This window comes from Protopterus annectens, chromosome 6.part0 (assembly GCF_019279795.1).
Source record: "Protopterus annectens isolate FY-2018-M chromosome 6.part0, PAN1.0, whole genome shotgun sequence".
In the NCBI taxonomy this organism is placed as follows: Eukaryota; Metazoa; Chordata; order Ceratodontiformes; family Protopteridae; genus Protopterus; species Protopterus annectens.
Genome location: NC_056737.1, coordinates 1,595,890,036 through 1,595,909,703, shown reverse-complemented (window position 1 = coordinate 1,595,909,703; position 19,668 = coordinate 1,595,890,036). Strand labels below are relative to the sequence as shown.

At 44.5% G+C, this 19,668-nt stretch overlaps 1 protein-coding gene across 2 annotated transcripts in view; it reads right to left on the bottom strand.

The window, feature by feature from the left end:
• USP40 (ubiquitin specific peptidase 40) overlaps positions 1-19,668 on the bottom strand; it is a 3,368,940-nt gene that overhangs the window by 2,862,046 nt on the left and 487,226 nt on the right. For both annotated transcript variants that reach the window (XM_044075047.1, XM_044075048.1), the window contains one exon: positions 13,570-13,683. In XM_044075047.1, the coding sequence (XP_043930982.1) occupies positions 13,570-13,683 (114 nt within the window). The remainder of the gene's footprint in view (positions 1-13,569; positions 13,684-19,668) is intronic.

The following is a 19,668-nucleotide window of genomic DNA, read 5'->3' as shown; positions in this document are numbered from 1 at the left end:
TTAGCTTTAACATGATCTGGCAAAGATTGCTCCTTAAACCAAGCATGCCTTCTAAGAACAGACCAAGTGACAGCAGCCCTACAAGATGCCTCTAGTGAATCAAAACCACATTGCAAAGTATGTTTTCCAACTTGTTTAGCAGAATGCATTAAATCCTGTAAATCTTTATTTTCAGCACAGTCTGGAATTAACATAATTTTCTGTTTAAGCAGTCCAATAATATGCTGCTGATACTTTAACATATGAAACTGGCAGTTTAAGGCCCTAATGGCCAAGGTTGCAGAAGTGTATACCTTCTTACCTCATCGATCCAGCGCCCTAGAATCTCTATCAGAGGAGGTAGGATTTTTGGCAGTAGTAGCCTTAATGCCCTTGGGTCCCGGTGAAATGGTCTCAGGATCCGCAGTAGGATTTTTAAAGAGGAACTCGTGAGAGTCAGGAACCCTATAATATCTATCTGGTTTTCTGGGAGCAGGAGGTAAAGAGTCAGGGGCCAAGCTAGATTCCGAAAAGGCATCATCAACAATGTCCAGTACAGGGGGGATAGCTAAAGGCCTATGTTGGGGCAGGAGTAAGAAATCCCTAAGCCTCTTTTTAGAGTCAGAGTAATCCTGGCTTTCCCAGCGAAAATGCTCCCTAAGAGTATGCAAGGTTTCACTAAAAGAGAAATCCTCTGGAGGGGAAGCAGAGGTAATAGAGTCCTCTGCATCGGAATCCTCACAGGTAGATAAGGGTAAATCCTGGTCATCAGAGGAAACAGAAATTTCAGAATTCTAATCAGAAGAAGCATAAGCAAACTCAGTCCTAGGTCTCTTAGAGGGGGGAAGGTTGGCTTCCCCCGATTAAAGTAATAAGGTCTTCAGCCATTCTTATTTGTTTTTTTAGGCATAGAGGCCTGACCATGCGGTCTGGGCGCCGGTTTTCTAGGCATGGATCGAGTTTTAGGCCTTGAAGAAGATGATGGCGTCAGTTTAATATGCAAGTCAATAGGCCTGAATACATCCTCAGAAGCCGGTGCCTGCACAGCGGCTTCGGACTCATCCAAGGTAGAGACATCCGCAGGTTCCACAGTTGAAGCATCTCGCGGCATACCGGACTCCAAATGCATCTCAGTAGAGGCCTGTGAATCTGAAGTAACAGGTATCAGGAGCTGAGAAAGCGCCTCACTGAGTACAAGCGAACTGGCGACTAGGTTAGGAGAAGCGTCGTCGGCAGCTTTGGACCTATGTGGTCTGTCCCTGTCTTTATCTTTGCGCTTTTTCGGAATGTCGGTAGTCGGGTGGCTTACCGAAGCCATATCTGGGTAATTGAACTGAGTACCAAAATATTTAGAAGTGCAAATATACAGATGATGAATAGTTTGTTGTTTAAATAAGGCACAAAACAGACAGCGAGGTACGTCGTGGTCAGGGTCTAGGCAAGGAATACAGTACAAATGAAAATCTTTATGAGGTATTTGCTTTCCTACAATTATTGACTTTTACTGACATCGGTTAGAAAAAAAAAAAGTTTCCCCAACTGGGTACTTAGCTTAGTTGAAGACTTCGGTTCTGAAACTCGAAAACGAATATTTCAGGAGTTGGCCGACTGGCACTTGTGAAAGTACAGTTGTGTACGCTTACCATAAATGTAGATGTTCAAGTGTATTCACTGTTGCAGTCATTAGATTTGGGTTATCTGCTTGCAGGTAGCCCTCACTTGGCCTAGTTAAAGTGTTGGGTCCTGCGTCGGTTACTGTTGCTTCTTCCAAGACGTCAGGGGTATAAAAACATGTAGCAGACACCATTACATCAGTTTTTCTTGCCCAAGATGTCAGGTGCCCCCCTAATGGGGAGCAATTAAATATACAAAGTTATACCTCCAACAAAAAAGCAAATACACCAAAAAGGCTTTTAAGCATAGTAAGGAAAGTAGAGGTATAACCAAAAGAATTTAGGGGGAGTGTAACCAGGACTGCAACAGTGAATACACTCGAACATCTACATTTATGGTAAGTGTACACAAGTGTACTATGTTCTTCATGTTTCACTGTTGCAGTCATTACATTTTGGTATATTCCCAAAGCTGTGGTTGGGAGGAGGAATTTAGATGACATTAGGACCAGCTAAAAGGCCCTGCAAGACTGCAGTGGCAAAGCTAGCTCTGGATTTAGAGAAGATTGGCAAATGGTGATGCTTGGTGAAAGTATGTACAGAACTCCAGGTAGCAGCTCCTAGGATGTCCTTGGCAGGGATGCCTCTGAGACAGGCTGCAGAGGTAGATGCAGCCATGGTGGAGCGATGTATGATCCCCTGGGGGATAGGTTTTCCATGGTGCTTATAACAGAAATGAATGCAATGGCCTATCCATTTAGAAATGGTTTGCTTTGAAATAGCCTTCCCTCTGCCCCTGTAGCAAATGCAAACAAAAATTGTTCAGATTTCCTTTGAGATTTCGTCCTGTTCAAGTAGAATCTGAATTGTCTGTGCACATCTAAGGAATGCAGTATCCGTTCCCCTTTGTTCTGTGGATTGGGAAAGAAGTTTGGCAAATGAATGGACTGATTAAGAGCCACACTGGATACCACCTTGGGCATGAAAGATGGATTGGTTCTGAGGGACACCCTGTCTGCATGAAAGATGATGAAAGGGTCCACTGCCATAAGGGCCTGTAATTCAGAAGCCCTTCCAGCTGAAGTGATTGCTAAAAGGAAAGCTGTTTTCGAAGAAAGAAATTTTAAGTCTGCAGTAGCAGCTGGCTCGAAAGGAGGTAGAGTGAGTTTCTCCAAAACAAAGTTAAGATTTCAGGCTGGGGTTGGAGCTCTCCTGGGTGGTCTCAAAGTGTGGCCCCTCTGAGGAAATGCTTGAGCAGTGGATGCGAGAAGGGGGAGGGTTCTGTGTTATAATGAGCTGAAATGGCTAAGGGATGGATTTTAATGTAAGAAAAGGACAGGCCCTTATGAAGCATCTCAGTTAAGTATTGTAAAATCTGAGGTAAATTGGGCGCTGCTGTACTCATCCCTTGAGACTGGTTCCAGGTGCAGAATCTTTTTCATTTTTCAGAATAGGATTTTCTAGTGTTAGGCATCCTAGCCTCTAAAATGATATCCATCACAGGTTTACTGAGGGATGGGTAAAGGAGCGATCATGTAATTAGCCAGGCTGCAAGGTTCAGTGTTAGAAGGTGAAGGTGCAGAATCTGGTTCTCCTGCTAAGACAACAGGGAAGGAGTCTGTCGGAGGCAGGTGCCATGGGGATAACCGTGACACACTGCGCAGGAGGGGGTACCAGTGTTGGCAGGGCCAGTTCTGGAGCAATCAAAATCATCCTTGGTTTGCCCTGTTTGATTTTTAGTAGTACTTTGGAGAGCAGAGGCAGAGGGGGAAGGCATAGACTGATAGGTTTTTCCAGCTGAAGGACAGAGCATCCACTTTCCAGGCTTGTTTGTGGGGAGTCCTTGTGCAAAATTTGTCCAATTGTTAGTTCTGGGGAGAGGCAAACAGGTCTATGTCTGAGCTCCCCCATTTGCTTGTCAACATGTTGAAGATCCTTGGTTCCAGTTTCCACTTGTGTGGTTCCGTCAGGTTTCTGCTTAGTCCGTCTGCCAGTGTATTTAACTTTCCTGGCAGGAATTGAGCTTATAGATGCACTTGGTAGCTCAAGGCTGTGTTCCACAATGCCATGGCTAGTCTGCAGAGGGGGTAAGAATGTGTACCCCCCTGCTTGTTTATGTACCACATAACAGTGGTGTTTGTCCGTCTTTACCATTAGTTGTCCTGGAAGAACGTGGTCCTTGAAGGCTGTCAGAGCATTCTGTACAGCTAACATTTCATTTTGATTGATATGTAGGTGCATTTGACTTAGGTTCCATTTACCCTGAATGCACTTCCCTGCCAGATGAGCCCCCCGTGCATAGTCTGTTGTTAGGGTTTGAGCGGCAGGGGGTGGTGTGAATGGTAGTCCCTTGTTTTGGTGGCAGGCATCTGCCCACCAAAGGAACTCTAGGCGTAGGCAAGGAAAAATAGGAATAACTGCTTCTAGATCCTGAGAATGTTGACACTATAGGCTTTTTAGATACTATTGCCGATCATTTTCGGCCGACCGGTACTTGTGAACTGTTTCTGCTTCGGGCACCACACGGAAAGAAAGATTGATGTAATGGCTTTGGCTGCATGCTTTATACCCCTAACTACCTGACATCATGGAAGATGACACAGCAACCGATACAGGACCCAATACTTTGATAATCAGGCCGACTGAGGACTACTGTAAGCAGATAACCCAAATGTGATGACTGCAACAGTGAAACACGAAGAACCTAACTTATGAATATCACTGCAGAGATTGGCCAAAATTCTACCAAGAAAAATAAACTTAGACCAGCGTGGGTTTGGAACACATATGTCTAATAATATCAGAAGGACATTAATGATTCAAAGACATTTTACTGAAAACATTCTTTCATGTTAGTTGTGAGAGTTTCTGACCGGGTCAGCTGGGGCCTCTTAGTACTGCAGAAAGGAGGGATCTCAGGGCAATGGATACAGTTAGTTAAAAACATTTACAAAAGGGAAAATATATTTCTGAAGGGACAAATGCACAGGTGAAGGCAGCAGGTAGATTATCAAGAAGTATGGGTTAAGTAGAGGAATGCATCAGGGGTGTCATCTGTCCCCACTGTTGTTTGTCATTTACACTGAACCTTTGATAAAGTTAACAAGGTCCTCTAAAATGAGTGGCTACAATTTATGTGGGAATCTTCGGATTGTCCTATAAGTACACAATATAATTTTATACTTAGTGGAATCATATATGGACATCCCAGAGTTGTTTACGATAATATCTCACTTTGGTAAAAAAATAGCAGGATATAAAGTAAATGTCCATAAGACACAAACAACAGTATATAACTATGCCACCAATTTTGAGTTGGCGCACAAATTACCCTCACCTGTAGGGACATCAGAAGTTGAACTATATGGGGTTTAGTTACAATCAGAAACTGAACAGTTAGGAAGAAAGATGTGGGAAGAGGTTCAGACTAAGATGTTAAACTAAAAATCTGGAAGTTAAAGTATTTGGACTTGGGACAATAAGATAGCAGGTGATAAAAATGTTTTTGTAGCCTTAGTGTTATATGCAGGGCAAGCCTCTTTTTATAGAGGCTGACAAAAAAGAGAAGATTAATAAAGAAATGCAGGTCTTGATATATGAAGGGAAGGCAGCCAAGGTAATATGACAGAAGTTGATGCCCCCTGTAGAACATGGGGAATGGGGGGATTGGGGTTGGGTTTCCTGAACCATGAAACATATTATTAAGCTACACAGATAAGGCTGGTATACAGTCTGCAGAATTTAAATTAACACTCACAGTGGAATAGGATGGTAGGGTGCCTTCTATGGAAGGTTGGGCGCCGGGCTGGCAACTCGGCACTGTAAAAACTCCACTGCCAATCATGAGCGGACAGGTGATCCGCTGTGTCGACCCCTAGCCGGGAAAAAAGCCGAAAGAAGAAGTGGAATAGGATGGTAGGGATGGGGCTGGGTGGAACAGAGACCAAGGTAGAACAGGAATATGGATTGAAAACATGTAATGAGATCAGAGTAGTTCCATATATCTGGAAAGCTTACACATATTGTGAAGAAATAGAATACGCAAGATAGGTGGAGCTAGTTGCTGTCAATAGGATATGAGGATATAACAAAATGAAAAAAGGAGAGGTGTAGAGCCTCAGTTGAGTAATGAAAACAAGAACCTAAGTATTGGAAACAATTAGTAAAGCAAGGTATGACTACAACATAGGAAGAATTGTAGGGGCATTTTTACTGCAGCAAGTAGACAGGATATTAATGGAAGAGCTGAGAAAAAGAAAACTTACGGAGGAGTTAAATAAAAGACCACCAAAAGAGAGGAAGATGGATCTAATACACCTAACAGTGAAAGAGTTGAAGATGCTTCAAACTGAAGGTTTCTAGGGAGGGCATACAAAGTTCTACTGAACAGCTGGATACCACTGACAAAAAATATGCAGGAACAATACAACTGGCTGTTACGGTTGAATGTGTTAGAGGAATAATGGGAAGAGATTTGTAGGGCACAACAATTAGCCACAAAGAGAAAGTTTTGAATATTTGCATGGAAGTGCTTACACAACTCTATCTATACTCCATCATGCTCAACTAAAATGCATCCCCCAGTGATCCAACATGTTGAAATGCACAGGAGGAGAAACAAGTGGCTGCAGTCATACTTTTTGGGAATAGGAAGCATAAGCAGAATTTAATGGAGTAAGAATACGACTTGTTTACTCCAAAAGTTAGGAAAGGAAGAAAGGAAGTAGATTAGGGTGGTCTTACTGCTCAAATGGGATCCTATCATTAAGCTGAAGAGAGATTTAAAACACATAGTGACCCTCCTTACGATAGTGATTAAAAGGGCTACAACAAATAAGTGGAAAAAGAGGGAAAAGTCGCATATACAAGAAGTGGTAGGAATGACGATGGAAATACTGGAAGGGGAGAGAAGCTGTTCCCCTCAAAAGAAGAAGCACACAAAACGGGAAACCTCGAACAGGATCTAAAAGAAGTTGTGATGGAAAGAATGATAGAGAGAATTATAAATGTTCTTTGACCATCTTAGACTTAAGTGAAGAAAAGGAAACAACTCTGGTCAAAGTAATGATCAACATTGGGTTATGGAAAGGAAGCAACTCCAATTTGGGCGGGGAGAGTTTACAGTTTTGTATACTAGTTTAGTTTTAGTATGAGTAGAAACTGTAATTCACCAGTGTGAGACAGAGTAAGAAACAGTGGACCTGTCTATAATGGAAAACAGCTATGCATCATCCATGAGGACTGCACTGTTTGTAAATATTTTGATCTGCAATAAGGAATTTTCATACACAAAAATCAGTGTATATTTAATAGAAATACAAAGTTAAAACACTGAACTTATCCTTGGAACCATTTTATTTAACTAATTTATAACAAAGGCATACATAAAATCTCTAATTACAGGTACATTCTAATGATGTCTGTTAAAGGCAAATTAAAAGATTCACAGTCTAGAATAGTTAAGACATAAAAAGGGCCAGCAGCCAAAATAAGAAGTTATGTACCTACCATAACGTTCCATGTTAGTTGTCTTCTTCTCGCCTTCTTTCTTGCTGGATGGGTTCGGAGCCGATCCTCGGCTCTGACTCGGCCAATACTAAAGCTCGAGAGCTAATTCCACCGGCTTGAGGCTCCCCTATATCCCACAATGCTAGGCGGTAACTACTCAGATCTCGTTTGATAGCTAGACCAAGCAATACTAGTCTCCATAGCATGGAGAAGGGTAACCCACCTCTATATAAACCAGACTGTAATGTATCCCAGACCTAACAAAAGGGGAAATAGAGGTGGTAGAACGTGTGGGAATGAAACTCTTCCAGAGGAAGATCACAAAATGAATTCCTATCGGTCTGTCCAGGCTTGGGGGAAGGAGGGTGGGACGCAAGAAAGAAGGCGAGAAGAAGACAACTAACATGGAACGTTATGGTAGGTACATAACTTCTTAATGTTAAGTTGTCTATCTCACCTTCATTCTTGCTGGATGGGACCGCGTCCCTAGCACCTTATCCTGGGTGGCCTATTGGAACAGACTCTTGAGAACAGTGGAACCAAAGTTGGCACGGTTTCTGGAGACCATGTCCAATTTGTAATGTGAAATGAAGGTATAAGGAGAAGCCCAAGTGGCTGCTGCACAAATGGAATCTATTGGCAGCCTGTCCTGAAAAGCTACGGATGTAGCTAATGCCCTAGTTGAATGAGCTCTAGGTCTTGAAGGTAGTTTTTGATGCCTGATCTCATAGATGAAGGTAACTGTAGAGGTGAGCCATCTAGAAAGGGAAACTTTAGTAACTGAAAGGCCCAATTTCCCTTCCGCATATGATAGAAAAAGCTGATCAGATTTTCTGAATTGTTTAGTCCTGTCTAAATAATATCTAAGTTGGCGGTGAACATCCAGAAAATGTAGCTTTTGTTCCGACCTGTTGGAATAGTTAGGGAAAAAGACGGGGAGATCAATAGTTTGGTTTAGGTTAGGTTTGTTTGAGAGGAAACCTTAGCTAAAAAGGATGGATTAGTATGGAGGGACACCCTATCTTTGTGAAACACTAAGTAAGGAGGGCGACTGCACAGAGCATGGGGTTCAGATACCCTTCTCGCTGAAGTTATGGCTACTAGAAAAAGCGTCTTACATGAAAGCAACTTCGGAGAGCATGAAGCCACTGATTCGAAAGGGGGAAGGATTAAGGATGCCAGAACCAAGTTCAAGTCCCATTGAGGCGGAGGATCTTTGATTGGAGGTTTGAGAAGAAAAACGCCCCTTAAAAAGGCTTTGCAGAGCTTGTGAGCCATGATGCTAGACTCCGAGACACCTACATGATAATTAGATAGAGCAGCCAACTGAACTCTAATGGTAGATGAAGAAGAGCCTAAATGAAAGAGTTCTGCTAGAAAGTCTAGAATAGACTGCATGGGTGCAGTGAAGGGATCTATATTTTTTGATGTTGCCCAAAAGGAGAAGCGTTTCCATTTGCTATTATAAATCTTCCGGGTAGAAGATTTATGAGAGGCTATCAAGATATCTCGGACCGAGTGAGATATTAAGGGAAGCCTGGCTAAGGTCGGAATCGGAGAAAACATGCTGTGAGGTTGAGAGAATGAAGAGATTGGTGCAGCTGGCCCGAATGGTGGGTCAACAGATCTGGCACTGGGTCCAGATGACAAGGCTGCTCCAAAAGGTAATGATGAAGGAACGGAAACCATATCTGTCAAGGCCAGTAAGGGGCAATGAGGATCATTGTCACTCTCAAGGCGATGGCTTTCTGAATTAGTTGGGTTATCAGTGGAAAAGGGGGAAAGGCATACAGAAGTCCCCGGGGCCAATCGTGGACTAGAGCGTCTCTGGTGGGATGGCCTGGTAATGGGGAAAAGAGTGAAGTCGTGACACTTGCTGTTTTGGGGAGTAGCAAAAATATCGCAGCAAGGCTGGCCCCATTGTTGGAACACTTCTTCCAGTACCAATTTCTTCAGAGACCACTTGTGGGGCATGAGAATTGCCCTGCTCAACTTGTCTGCAATCACGTTGGACTTCCCGGGAATGTGCGTTGCTACCAGAAAATGCTGAGAAGAGATCGCCCATTGCCAAAGTCCGAGTGCCTCTCGACATAAGGGGTATGATCTGGTTCCGCCTTGTTTGTTGATGTACCACACTACGGACATGTTGTCCATCTGAATTGCAATAGTCCCTGTGGGAAGAGAGTCGTGAAGGGCTTGCAACGCTAAAAGCACTGCTCTCATCTCTAAGACATTTATGTGCAAGTGGCACTCAAAAGGTTGCCACGTGCCCTGGACTGTCCTGCCCTGATAATGCCCCCCCCCACCCGATCAGGGAGGCGTCTGTTGTCAACGTGGCGACTGGGGGGGGGGTGAGTGAAGGGTCTTCCTTGGAGAACCTGAGGTGATGTGATCCACCAAGACAGTTGATTCTTGCATGATTGAGTTATCAATATGGTGTGGGACATCGGGAGCTGTTGGAAGGACCACTGAGTAAACAGCATGCATTGGAGGATCCTCATGTGAAAGCGAGCTAAGGGGAGAAGGGGGGTAGCTGCTGCCATGAGTCCTAATACCTTCAAAAGTAGTCTGGCTTTGACTTTGTTGCATTGTAAGAGAAGGTAAACTTGTTTGCGGATGTCTGACACTCTCTGCTCTGTAAGTCTGGCTGAAAGATTGAGTGTGTCTAATATGGCGCCTATAAAGATAATAGATTGACAAGGCGACAAGGCAGATTTTTCGAAATTTATTGAAATGCCTAGAGCTTGGCAAGTTTGGATAGTGAAGTCTCTGGATAGAAGAAGTTGATGTCTGGTGGTGGCAGTAAGGAGCCAGTCGTCTAAATATGGAAACACCTGGAATCCTTGACGCCTCAAGTGAGCTGCGACCACTGCCATGCATTTGGTAAACACTCGGGGGGCTGTAGTGAGACCAAAGGGCAGGGCTCTGAACTGGTAGTGACTGGCTCCCAGCCTGAAGCGGAGAAATCTCCTGGAGCGTCTGTTCATCTTGATATGGTAGTACGCGTCCTGAAGATCTATCGAGCACATCCAATTGTCCTGACCCAAGAAGGGTAGAATGGACTGTATAGCGTGACCATCCGGAATTTTGTTTTTCTGACATACTTGTTTAAGTTACTGAGATCCAGTATGGGTCTCCAGTCCCCTGTTTTTTTTGGTACCAAAAAGAATTTGGAGTAGATTCCGGATCCTTGTTGGTCTGCTGGGACTGATTGGATAGCTCTTTTTGATAGCAGCTTTGAAATTTCTAGTGCTGCTTGTTCCCTTAGACTGGGTGGAACGTCTGGAAGGGATCCTCTGGGTTGGGATGGAATGTGAATAAAGGGAATTTTGTAACCCTCGGATATGATCGACTGTACCCATTTGTCTTGTGTAAGGGAAAGCCAGGCTTTTGGGTACAGGGATAATCTTCCCCCAACTGCCTCCGAAGGTAGACAGCCGGGCAGCTCCTCAGGGATGCTGAAAGGGTTTATCAGAGAAAGTTTCTCTGCTACCCTGGTTTTGCGGACCTCCTCTGCCTCTAGGGTGGCGTCTATTGTTATTTCCCCCCTCTGCCTCTAGAGGGGAATCGACCTTGTGCGTCAGATGAGACTCCCTGGGTTTGTTTGCGGAACCACATTTTTCCTCCCCTCTGACCTTTGGGATAAGGCCTAGAAGGGGTAGAAAAACGGACTCCCACGGCAGAGAGAGTCTTACTTTCCACCTCGCGCCTAGTCAATGTATCCTTCACCTGAGGGCCAAACAAGGATGATCCATCAAAGGGGGAATTGGTGAAGGATGCCTTGAAAGGGTCTGCAAAGTTGCACAGCCGCATCCAGGCGTGACGTCGTAAGGCAACGCCTGTGCCTGTGGCTCTACTCGCCCCATCTGCAGCATATGAGATAAGCCGTATGGAGGAGTTAACGATGGAGTTCAGGGTTGCCAACTTGGAGTTCATTCTGTCTTGGAACCCCTCAGCTGTTGGATCCTTTACCTCTTCACTCATATCCTTGAGTAAATCTCTCTGGAGACGAGTGAAGTGACATAAGTAGTTCAGCGACTGCATTGAAAAGGTCGCTGATGAGAACATCTGCTTACAGTACATGTCCATGGTCCTAGATTCCTTATTAAGAGGATGGACAGGTACGGAAGGATCGGCTAACTCCTTCTTAGTGGCCGCGGCCGCCACCATAGCATCAACGGGGACACCTTTAGATAAAAAATCTTTATCTCTAGGGGCAGTAATAAACTTAGATGGCCTCCTAGGGGTGGGTTCCACTGAATCAGGAGCCGTCCAGGCCTTCCTTGCCACCACTTCCATAAGGGGGTCAAAGGGAGGGGACACCCAGGAGGTAGAAGGGCGTGAGCCGAACGCCTCAAGGTACACTGACTCATCCTCTGAAGGGTTAAGGGCTGGCCAGTTCCCCCTCTGTTTCAGGTTCTCAAGGATGTCAGCAAAGGAGACATCCTCAGAGGGGGATTGAGGGGAACCTTCAGATTCCTCTAAGTCAGTGTCAGAGGTGATAGACTCAGGGGAGTCAATGTGCTTCCTCTTGCACTGCATCTTCCTAGGGGGTTCTCCTACTGGGTCAGGAGAGGCCTCGGAAGAGGAGGAAATTCCCAATGGGGAAACTTGAGGAGTTGGCTCTCTGCGGTCTGAAGCAAGGGGGTGAGTAGAAATCACCGCAGGCACTGATGATGGAGGAGCTGACGGAGTTGACTGTGGGGCAGACACTGGTTCTAGCATGCTCTGCATGACCTCGAAGGCACTCCTATCGGGCAAGGCCGGAGGTCCCCGCTCCGAAGAGACCAGGACCCCCACCCCGGCACCGACAGGGACGGCTCTGAGGCCGATGGAGCCGAACTCACCAGCGCCGAAGCACCGAGAGGGAGAGCGGGGTCAGACAAGGGTCCGATGCCACTCGCCCCCTCGGAGCCGACGAGGGAAGCTCGGTGCCGAGATCCCTCCAAAGAGGAGATCGGAGCAGACATTGGAGCCGAAAGGGAAGGTATCTGATCCAACGCGCCGACAGTCACGGCTCCGATGAGCCCCGGCTCCAAGCTCAAAGGAGTCGGAGGAGGAACACATTGAGGGACAGAAATAGCCGCTGACTGATGAGTCGGGTTATGAAGCATTTGGGCCAGCGCCTCGGACTTGAGAAGTCTACTCACTACCCTTTGCAAATCGTGGTCAGATAGCCTGGAAGACCGTGAGGAATGCGATCTATGGCTCCGCTCCGAAAGAAGAGGGGATCCTGGTGCCGAGTGAACGGAACCGATGGAGGGAGACCTAGATCTCTTTCTCAAAGGTTGCTCCGATAAGAGTATCGGAGCCAACTCAGTGCTTGGAAACATCAGCTTCAGCCGGAGCCGATGTCGAAGCAGTTTTGATGCTTCCAGAGGACGGCTCTGAAGCCGGAGCCGACTGTCTGGAAGTCTTAGAAGACTTCCCCGACACAGACTGGGTCGGGGGGCCTTCAGGCTTTAATAAGCCACGCAAAATCAATTTATTTTTGCGTTCCTGCAGGACTCTAGGGCTGAAACCATGGCACACAGCACATGAGTCCTGCAGGTGCAAAGGTCCCAGACAATACACACAAGAAGTGTGACCGTCTGTCAGAGACATTTTCTGACAGCACGAGTCACACTTCTTGAAGCCTGAGACCTTGGAGTCCTTAGACATAGTAAAGGCCTAAGTAATAAAAAACACACACACACACACACACACACACACACACACACACACACACACACACACACACAGGCCTTTAAGAAAATATTAAATTCCAGTCACACTAAAGGACTAGGAGAAGGAGGGGAAGGCCTAAGGCCTAAATTTAAAGGGGAATAAAGGGAAGGATTATGGGCAAAAGAGGTGAATCGATTCAAGGAAAAAGGTAATTAAAACTAAAAGTTATACTAAGAAAGTAATAGGGGTCTAAAGATTGTGAAAATAGAATAATTTTTCACTAACCTGCCAGAGCCGGTAGAAAAGCACCTCGTCATCTAAGCGGCAAACGAGATCCGAGTAGTTACCACCTAGCATTGTGGGATATAGGGGTGCCTCGAGCAGGTGGAATTAGCTCTCGAGCTTTAGTATTGGCCAAGTCGGAGCAGAGGATCGGCTCCGAACCCATCCAGCAAGAATGAAGGCGAGATAGACAACTTAACATTGCCAATTTAAAAAAAAAAAAAAAACTATTTTAACACTAAGCTATGCCTCCTGGATATCAACACATTTTCCTTTCTCAAGTCTAACAGTCTCAATTAAGATAAACATACAACTTAGTAAGATGAAAATGTTACAATTTCTATGATGATCAAGCTTCTTATACTGTAATCCTACACTGCATCACTTAAGAAAATGTTTCCACCAAATCAAAGCTGACCTGCAGGACATTAAGACTTTTCAGAACATCTGATTCTAACACCATTTTTCTACTTAATAAGCTGCCAGTTTAAGACAACACTGATGACATCGTACACCATACCTGTCTGCTGTTCCATCCAAAGCTGTCTGTGAGGTCTTCTGTGGAAGCAGTCTGTTGATCAACTAACAGAAGATAAGCAAACAATCGCTGCAACTGTAATGGTATAACTCGAACCTGCATATTCCAAAAAAAACATAATATGCAGTTATTTAATACAACCTGAAGACACATACATAACACAACTACTTCACCAAGGGATGCTGTACAAACACTATGCAAGAAGAACAACAGGGAGACGGCATGCTCTATTCTATGTTGCTTGCCTGTGATAAACAGCCTTTGTAAAAGCAATGTTATTTTTAAAATCAATGATCTGTATTACATCCACATGATCAATAAAGCTTGTTAAAGCAACGGCTGTGCCAACAGCATACAAGGATGAATGCCTAACTACAACCCAGGCATCACAAATTTGAGTAGTGGCTCGAGTGCTTGACAGCACAGGCAGGGAAGGGAGTGGGAGCACACAGCACAGAAATCTATCTGAGCTTGGCAGATGTTGGAGCCCACAGTTTCATAGTTTTCATAGTTTTGTACTAGGCTATCTGCCCTAGGGCATTTATAAGCCCAGCCAGAGTGTATGTGGCTTTCGCCACCCCATGGAATGATACAATTGTGCACAAAATAGGTTTATTTTAGTGTGCCTCTGTCTAGTAGTGACACAGAGATGACCCCTGGGGTAAACCTACGATCTCCCATCCACTCGTCAAGATTTCTCTTGAAGAGTCAGTGAGGGGCTCTGCCCAACATGGATGAGACTAAATACCAGGTTGGGAGTATGGCAAAGCTAGGAGACCTAATGTTCTAAGGGTCATGGATAGGCATATTCTCACTCTTCACTACCCACCCAGCTGAACACCAGAGATGTCAACAGCTGCTACAAACAAGACAGCACAGATGCTGATTCCCATGTTTCCTTTTGGAATCCTTCATCACCCCCAGGCATTACAAAACTGCATAGAAAGGTTCATTTCTTTGAGAATTTGAGAGGCCAACCTAATGCTAAAGTCATACTGGGAGCAGCCTGGCATGAGTAACTGGGAATCAGTGTGTGTGTGTGTGTGTGTGTGTGTGTGTGTGTGTGTGTGTGTGAGGGGGTGCAGGCATGGTAACTGGGTGAACAACCAAATTACTAAATAGGGACTAGACAGGAGTCTTGTTACAGCCATGCTTTTTTATCAGTATCCATACACAATTCTTAATGTTTTTATACAATACAGTAGAACTTTTTTATTATTTTAAAAAGGGGAAAAAATTGCTTGCTGCAGCTGTGTTATCAGGTATATTTTTTAAATAACTACACACACCACAATACCAGTCTCACATAACTCAACCACACCACTGAATCAAACACATAAACACACTAAGACATACTCGGAGGCTCTGAGTAAAAATTTACCTAAACAGCAGAGGCCTCCAAAGCAGACACCCAAGCAACTGCAAACTCAATACACCACACAAACAACACATAAACAACAAAATCAGTGTGCAAAGCAGTCACTGCCCTTAAGGCCAAATACAACACCAAACATACTTGTCATAGGTGACTCCATAGTCAGACACACTGACGTCCCGTTCACCAGACTGAGTAAGGAGAAGGTCACAGTAAGCTGCCTGTCGGGCGCTAGAATCCGCCACATAACACAAGCACTCAGGTCTCTCAACAGCAGGTACAAGTACGACTCAGTCATTGTCCACGCTGGTGTCAACGACCTGAGACGTACCTCCTTGGACTACATGAAAAGAGACACTGAGGAGCTCTCTGATTATGTAGCCCAGGCAGGTATGACCCTGACCTTGAGCAGTATCCTACCTTCACCTAGAATGATGCCACAATACAGTGATAAGATGATCAGCTTTAATAACTGGCTTAAATTCTGGTGTCATTCAAAGGGGATCCAATGTCTGTCTGCCTGGGATGACATGCTGGACAAGCCACGCTGCTTCGCAAGGGATGGCTTGCACCTGTCACCATTAGGCTTCCGGATATTGGCAAAGGCTCTTGCCACCCCCATAGTGCCTTTTTTAGGCAAGGCTCAAATTCTAAACCTACCACCCTAGAACACAAAAAAGTAAAAAAACTAAGGGTAATGCTGCTCAATGCCAGAAGTCTCAATCTCAAGTTGCACGCACTCGAGGCCCTTCTCAGTATGGAGAACATCGATGTCTGTGCTGTGACAGAAACCTGGTTCAAGGCTCCTGAGAGCACCCCAGCACTAGCAGGTTTCACCTCATATCATGCGTTCCGGCCCCAAAATCCGGACAACACCAAGAAAGGAGGGGGTGTCCATATTCATAAAGGACACCCACACCTCAAGGTTGGTGGCAACGCACGATGCATCGGAGACCATCCAGGTGCAATTAACCATAGGCAAGACTGCTCTGCAATTTGTAGCATGTTACAGGCCACCCTCTCAAATTCAGGAACCTCACATGGCCTTCCTGAAAACAATGGAGGGGATAAATGTATCTCCAAACACCATCATACTAGGTGACTTCAACTACCCTAATATAGACTGGGAACACTACTCAAGCCCAAACACTCTAGCCCGAAGGTTCCTGGAGTTCATAAACTCAAATGCCATGGAACAACTAGTCACCATCCCCACAAGAGGAGAAAACATACTTGATCTCATCATCACGAACATGGGATCACAATGTTCAACACCGGAAGTATACCCCTCACTGGTGAGATCAGATCATAAACTAATCTCGCTGGAGGTCCTCATCCCGCCGCCACCTGAAATAAAAAAGACCACAGTGAAAAACTTCTCAAAAGCCGACTTCACACTTCTAAAAACTAGTGTGGTCTCCTTTAAGGCCCCTGAGCCAGTGGTAAACATTACTCAAACCGCTGAATCACTTACAAATGCCTTCTACCAGCACCTACAGGACTGCATGGATCAGGCAATCCCAAACAAAACTAAGACTCTTTGTATCAAAGGCAAGCGTCCAGTCTGGTGGACCCCAGCCATAAACAAGCTCTACAACAAAAGGAGGAAGCAACTACAAGATAGAGCAAAATCCTTGAAAGGTAAGACACCTTTGATCATTATAAGTAAAAAACTAAGAGCTCTCATAAAATCATCCAAGGCAAATTTTGAGAGAAAAATCGCCAAGGACTCAAAAGACAATCATAAGGCCTTCTTTAGCTATGTTAGAAACCTAGGAGGAAACTCCCAGATATGCTCAGAATTAGTTCAAAATGATGTGAAGATTACTGAACCTACACACACTGCCAACATACTGGCTGACAGGTTCAGTGCAAACTGCCCTCCCCAAAAGGAGAGATATCTATACCAGAGGATTGTAGCCCCCAAACATCTCCAACGCCCAGGTGAGAACTGCTCTCTCCAAAGCAAAAAACACAGCATCCATGGGACCGGATGGTGTCCCCGGCTGTGTGCTCCATGAACTCAATGAGGAATGAAACCCGCAGTTAGGACAGCTGTTTAATCTTAGCCTCACCTCAGGATACGTACCCAAGGAGTGGCGCACGGCGACTGTGGTCCCACTTCACAAGGGCGGTGCCTCCACCGACCCTGGAAATTACCGTTCCATTAGCTTGACAAGCCTTATCTGCAAAGCCATGGAGAGGATCATAATGGAACTCATAAATAAAGACATAGGGAACTTGCAGACTTTGGATCCAACCCAGTTTGGCTTTGTCAAAGGCAGATCATGCCTTTTAAACTTGGTTGACTTTTTCGAGACAGTCACCAAGGCCATTGATGAGGAAAGGCAGTCCATACAGCCTACCTTGACCTGGCAAAGGCCTTGACACAATACCCCACTCAGGTATCATCGAAAAACTCATCAGCTTGAATGTAAACCCATACATCACAAGATGGGTTGCAAACTGGCTAAGTGACAGAACCCACAGGGTCAGAGTTGCTGGAGCCATGTCAGACTCAAAGCCTGTCACAAGTGGTGTCTCACAGGGCTCAGTCCTGGGTCCACTCTTGTTCGGCATCTACTTTTCTGAAGTACAAGCAAACACAGGAGGGTTATGGCTGACAAAGTTTGCAGATGACTGCAAACTGGGCGCCATAGTCGAAAACACATCTGACACAGATATCCTTCAGAAGGGCCTCACAGAAACGGATAACTGGTGCCAGAGCCATGGCCTAAAGTTAAATGCCAAGAAATGCATAGTCATACCCTTCAGGGAAAACAAGGTTACCCCTAGCTACCATATAGGTGGCAATCCACTGAGCACAGAAGAAGTCATCAGGGATCTGGGGACCCAGGTTGACAGTAGCCTTTCGTTTGACACTCATGTTGCTAAAGTAGTTAGGAAAACCTTCTACATTGCCCACCTGATCATGAAGGGATTCACATCTAGATCAAGGGAGGTCATCGTCCCCCTGTACTCATCACTCATTAGACCTTTGATTGAGTACAATGCCCCATTCGGAATGTATCTGACCCGACACCTGCAGCAGCTGGAAAGGCCCCAAAAGTTCCTCACCAAAAGGATAAAGGGTCTCAAAAATATGTCTTATGCTGCCCGACTGAAAGAACTCCAGCTCTATTCAGTCTCATACCGCTTGCTCAGAGGTGACCTGTGCCTGACATATAAGGCCATGTCAAACCCTGATTTGATGAATATGCTTCACCTCAAAAAATCTAGATCCCTCAGAACCACAAGGCGGAGACTTAAACCTTGACACGGTTATTAATAGAACGTGCTGGAGGGACAGATTCATCACCCAGAGACTCCCTATGCTGTGGAACAAAATCCCGGTACATGTGAGGCAGAGCACTTCGCTGGCCTTGTTCAAGAGGAATCTTGACCAATGGATGGGGGATCGCAGATATACCCCAGGGATTACTTCAGTGTCACTGCTTGACAGAGGCACAGCAAAATAATAGGCATAGTTTTATTCAAACTAAAGGGGTGGCGAAAGCCAAATAACTATGGGCTAGGCTTATAAATGCCCTTGGGCAGATAGCCTAGTATGAACCTATGAACCTATTTATGTACTGGTTCCTCCAGTTATGTAATTTTTATATATTGCCTGTGAAAGCAATGTCACTTTTTTAATCTACACAATCATGCTGTGTGTTTCTTTCAATCAACAGTACTTGTGAAAGCATATTTTTAAATCAAGACTAAAATGCCATATACTGTTTCCCAAACTCATTTTTGACCATGCATTAATAGATAAAGCACTAAAGTTCCACAGCAAGCCAACATTCATTAATGACAAATGTTTTTCTCCAAAGTAAAAATCAAAATATCAGAAATATTACATATAACAGTATGACAATTTCAAACACACAGCTACACACACATAACTATCACCACATTTATCTATGTATATGGATGTCCCAGTGTAAATCAAAAATCTGGATGGTCAACCTGTGTTTTGTCTACCCATGTTGGTTGACATATGCAACTGGCTTGACAACTGTATGAGACTGACAGTCCTGGGGTAGTGGGACATGCCCTTTCCTTAGGGTTTGCGCAGTTTGTGCATTATCCTCTATGTCAGGGATAAATATATATATATATATATATATATATATATATACACATACATACAAATATATATACATATATATATATATACATATATATATATATATATATATATATATATATATATATATATATATATATATATATATATATATATATACACACACACACACACAACCTCACGCTTTGATACCTTAAATAGTGACATTAATAGTAAATTAAAAAACTATGAACAAGATCTTATTGATAGAAAGAAAAACAAAATCAAAAGGGATCTGCGGGACTATAACAACAATAAGACTTTTCTGTGGAAAGCCAATGCACATGCGCAAAAGTTTCGTAACGCCGAAAATATGAAAAAGTCATTGACTGTGTATTTTGCCTCATCAGATGGAGGTTTTTCCACCAAGGATGGTGAAGGTGAACGTGGGGAATATCCACCTTTGCTGGAAATCCAAAATTCATTAGAACATGAGCAATGTTTTCAGAGGACAATGGAACAGACGGAAGAGACTTTCAATAGAAAAAGGAACCGATTTGGCCAGGGACAGGGTTATGGCCAAGTTGATGGACAAGTAAGACATTTTAACAAGAGAAGTAGGTGGCAATAAACT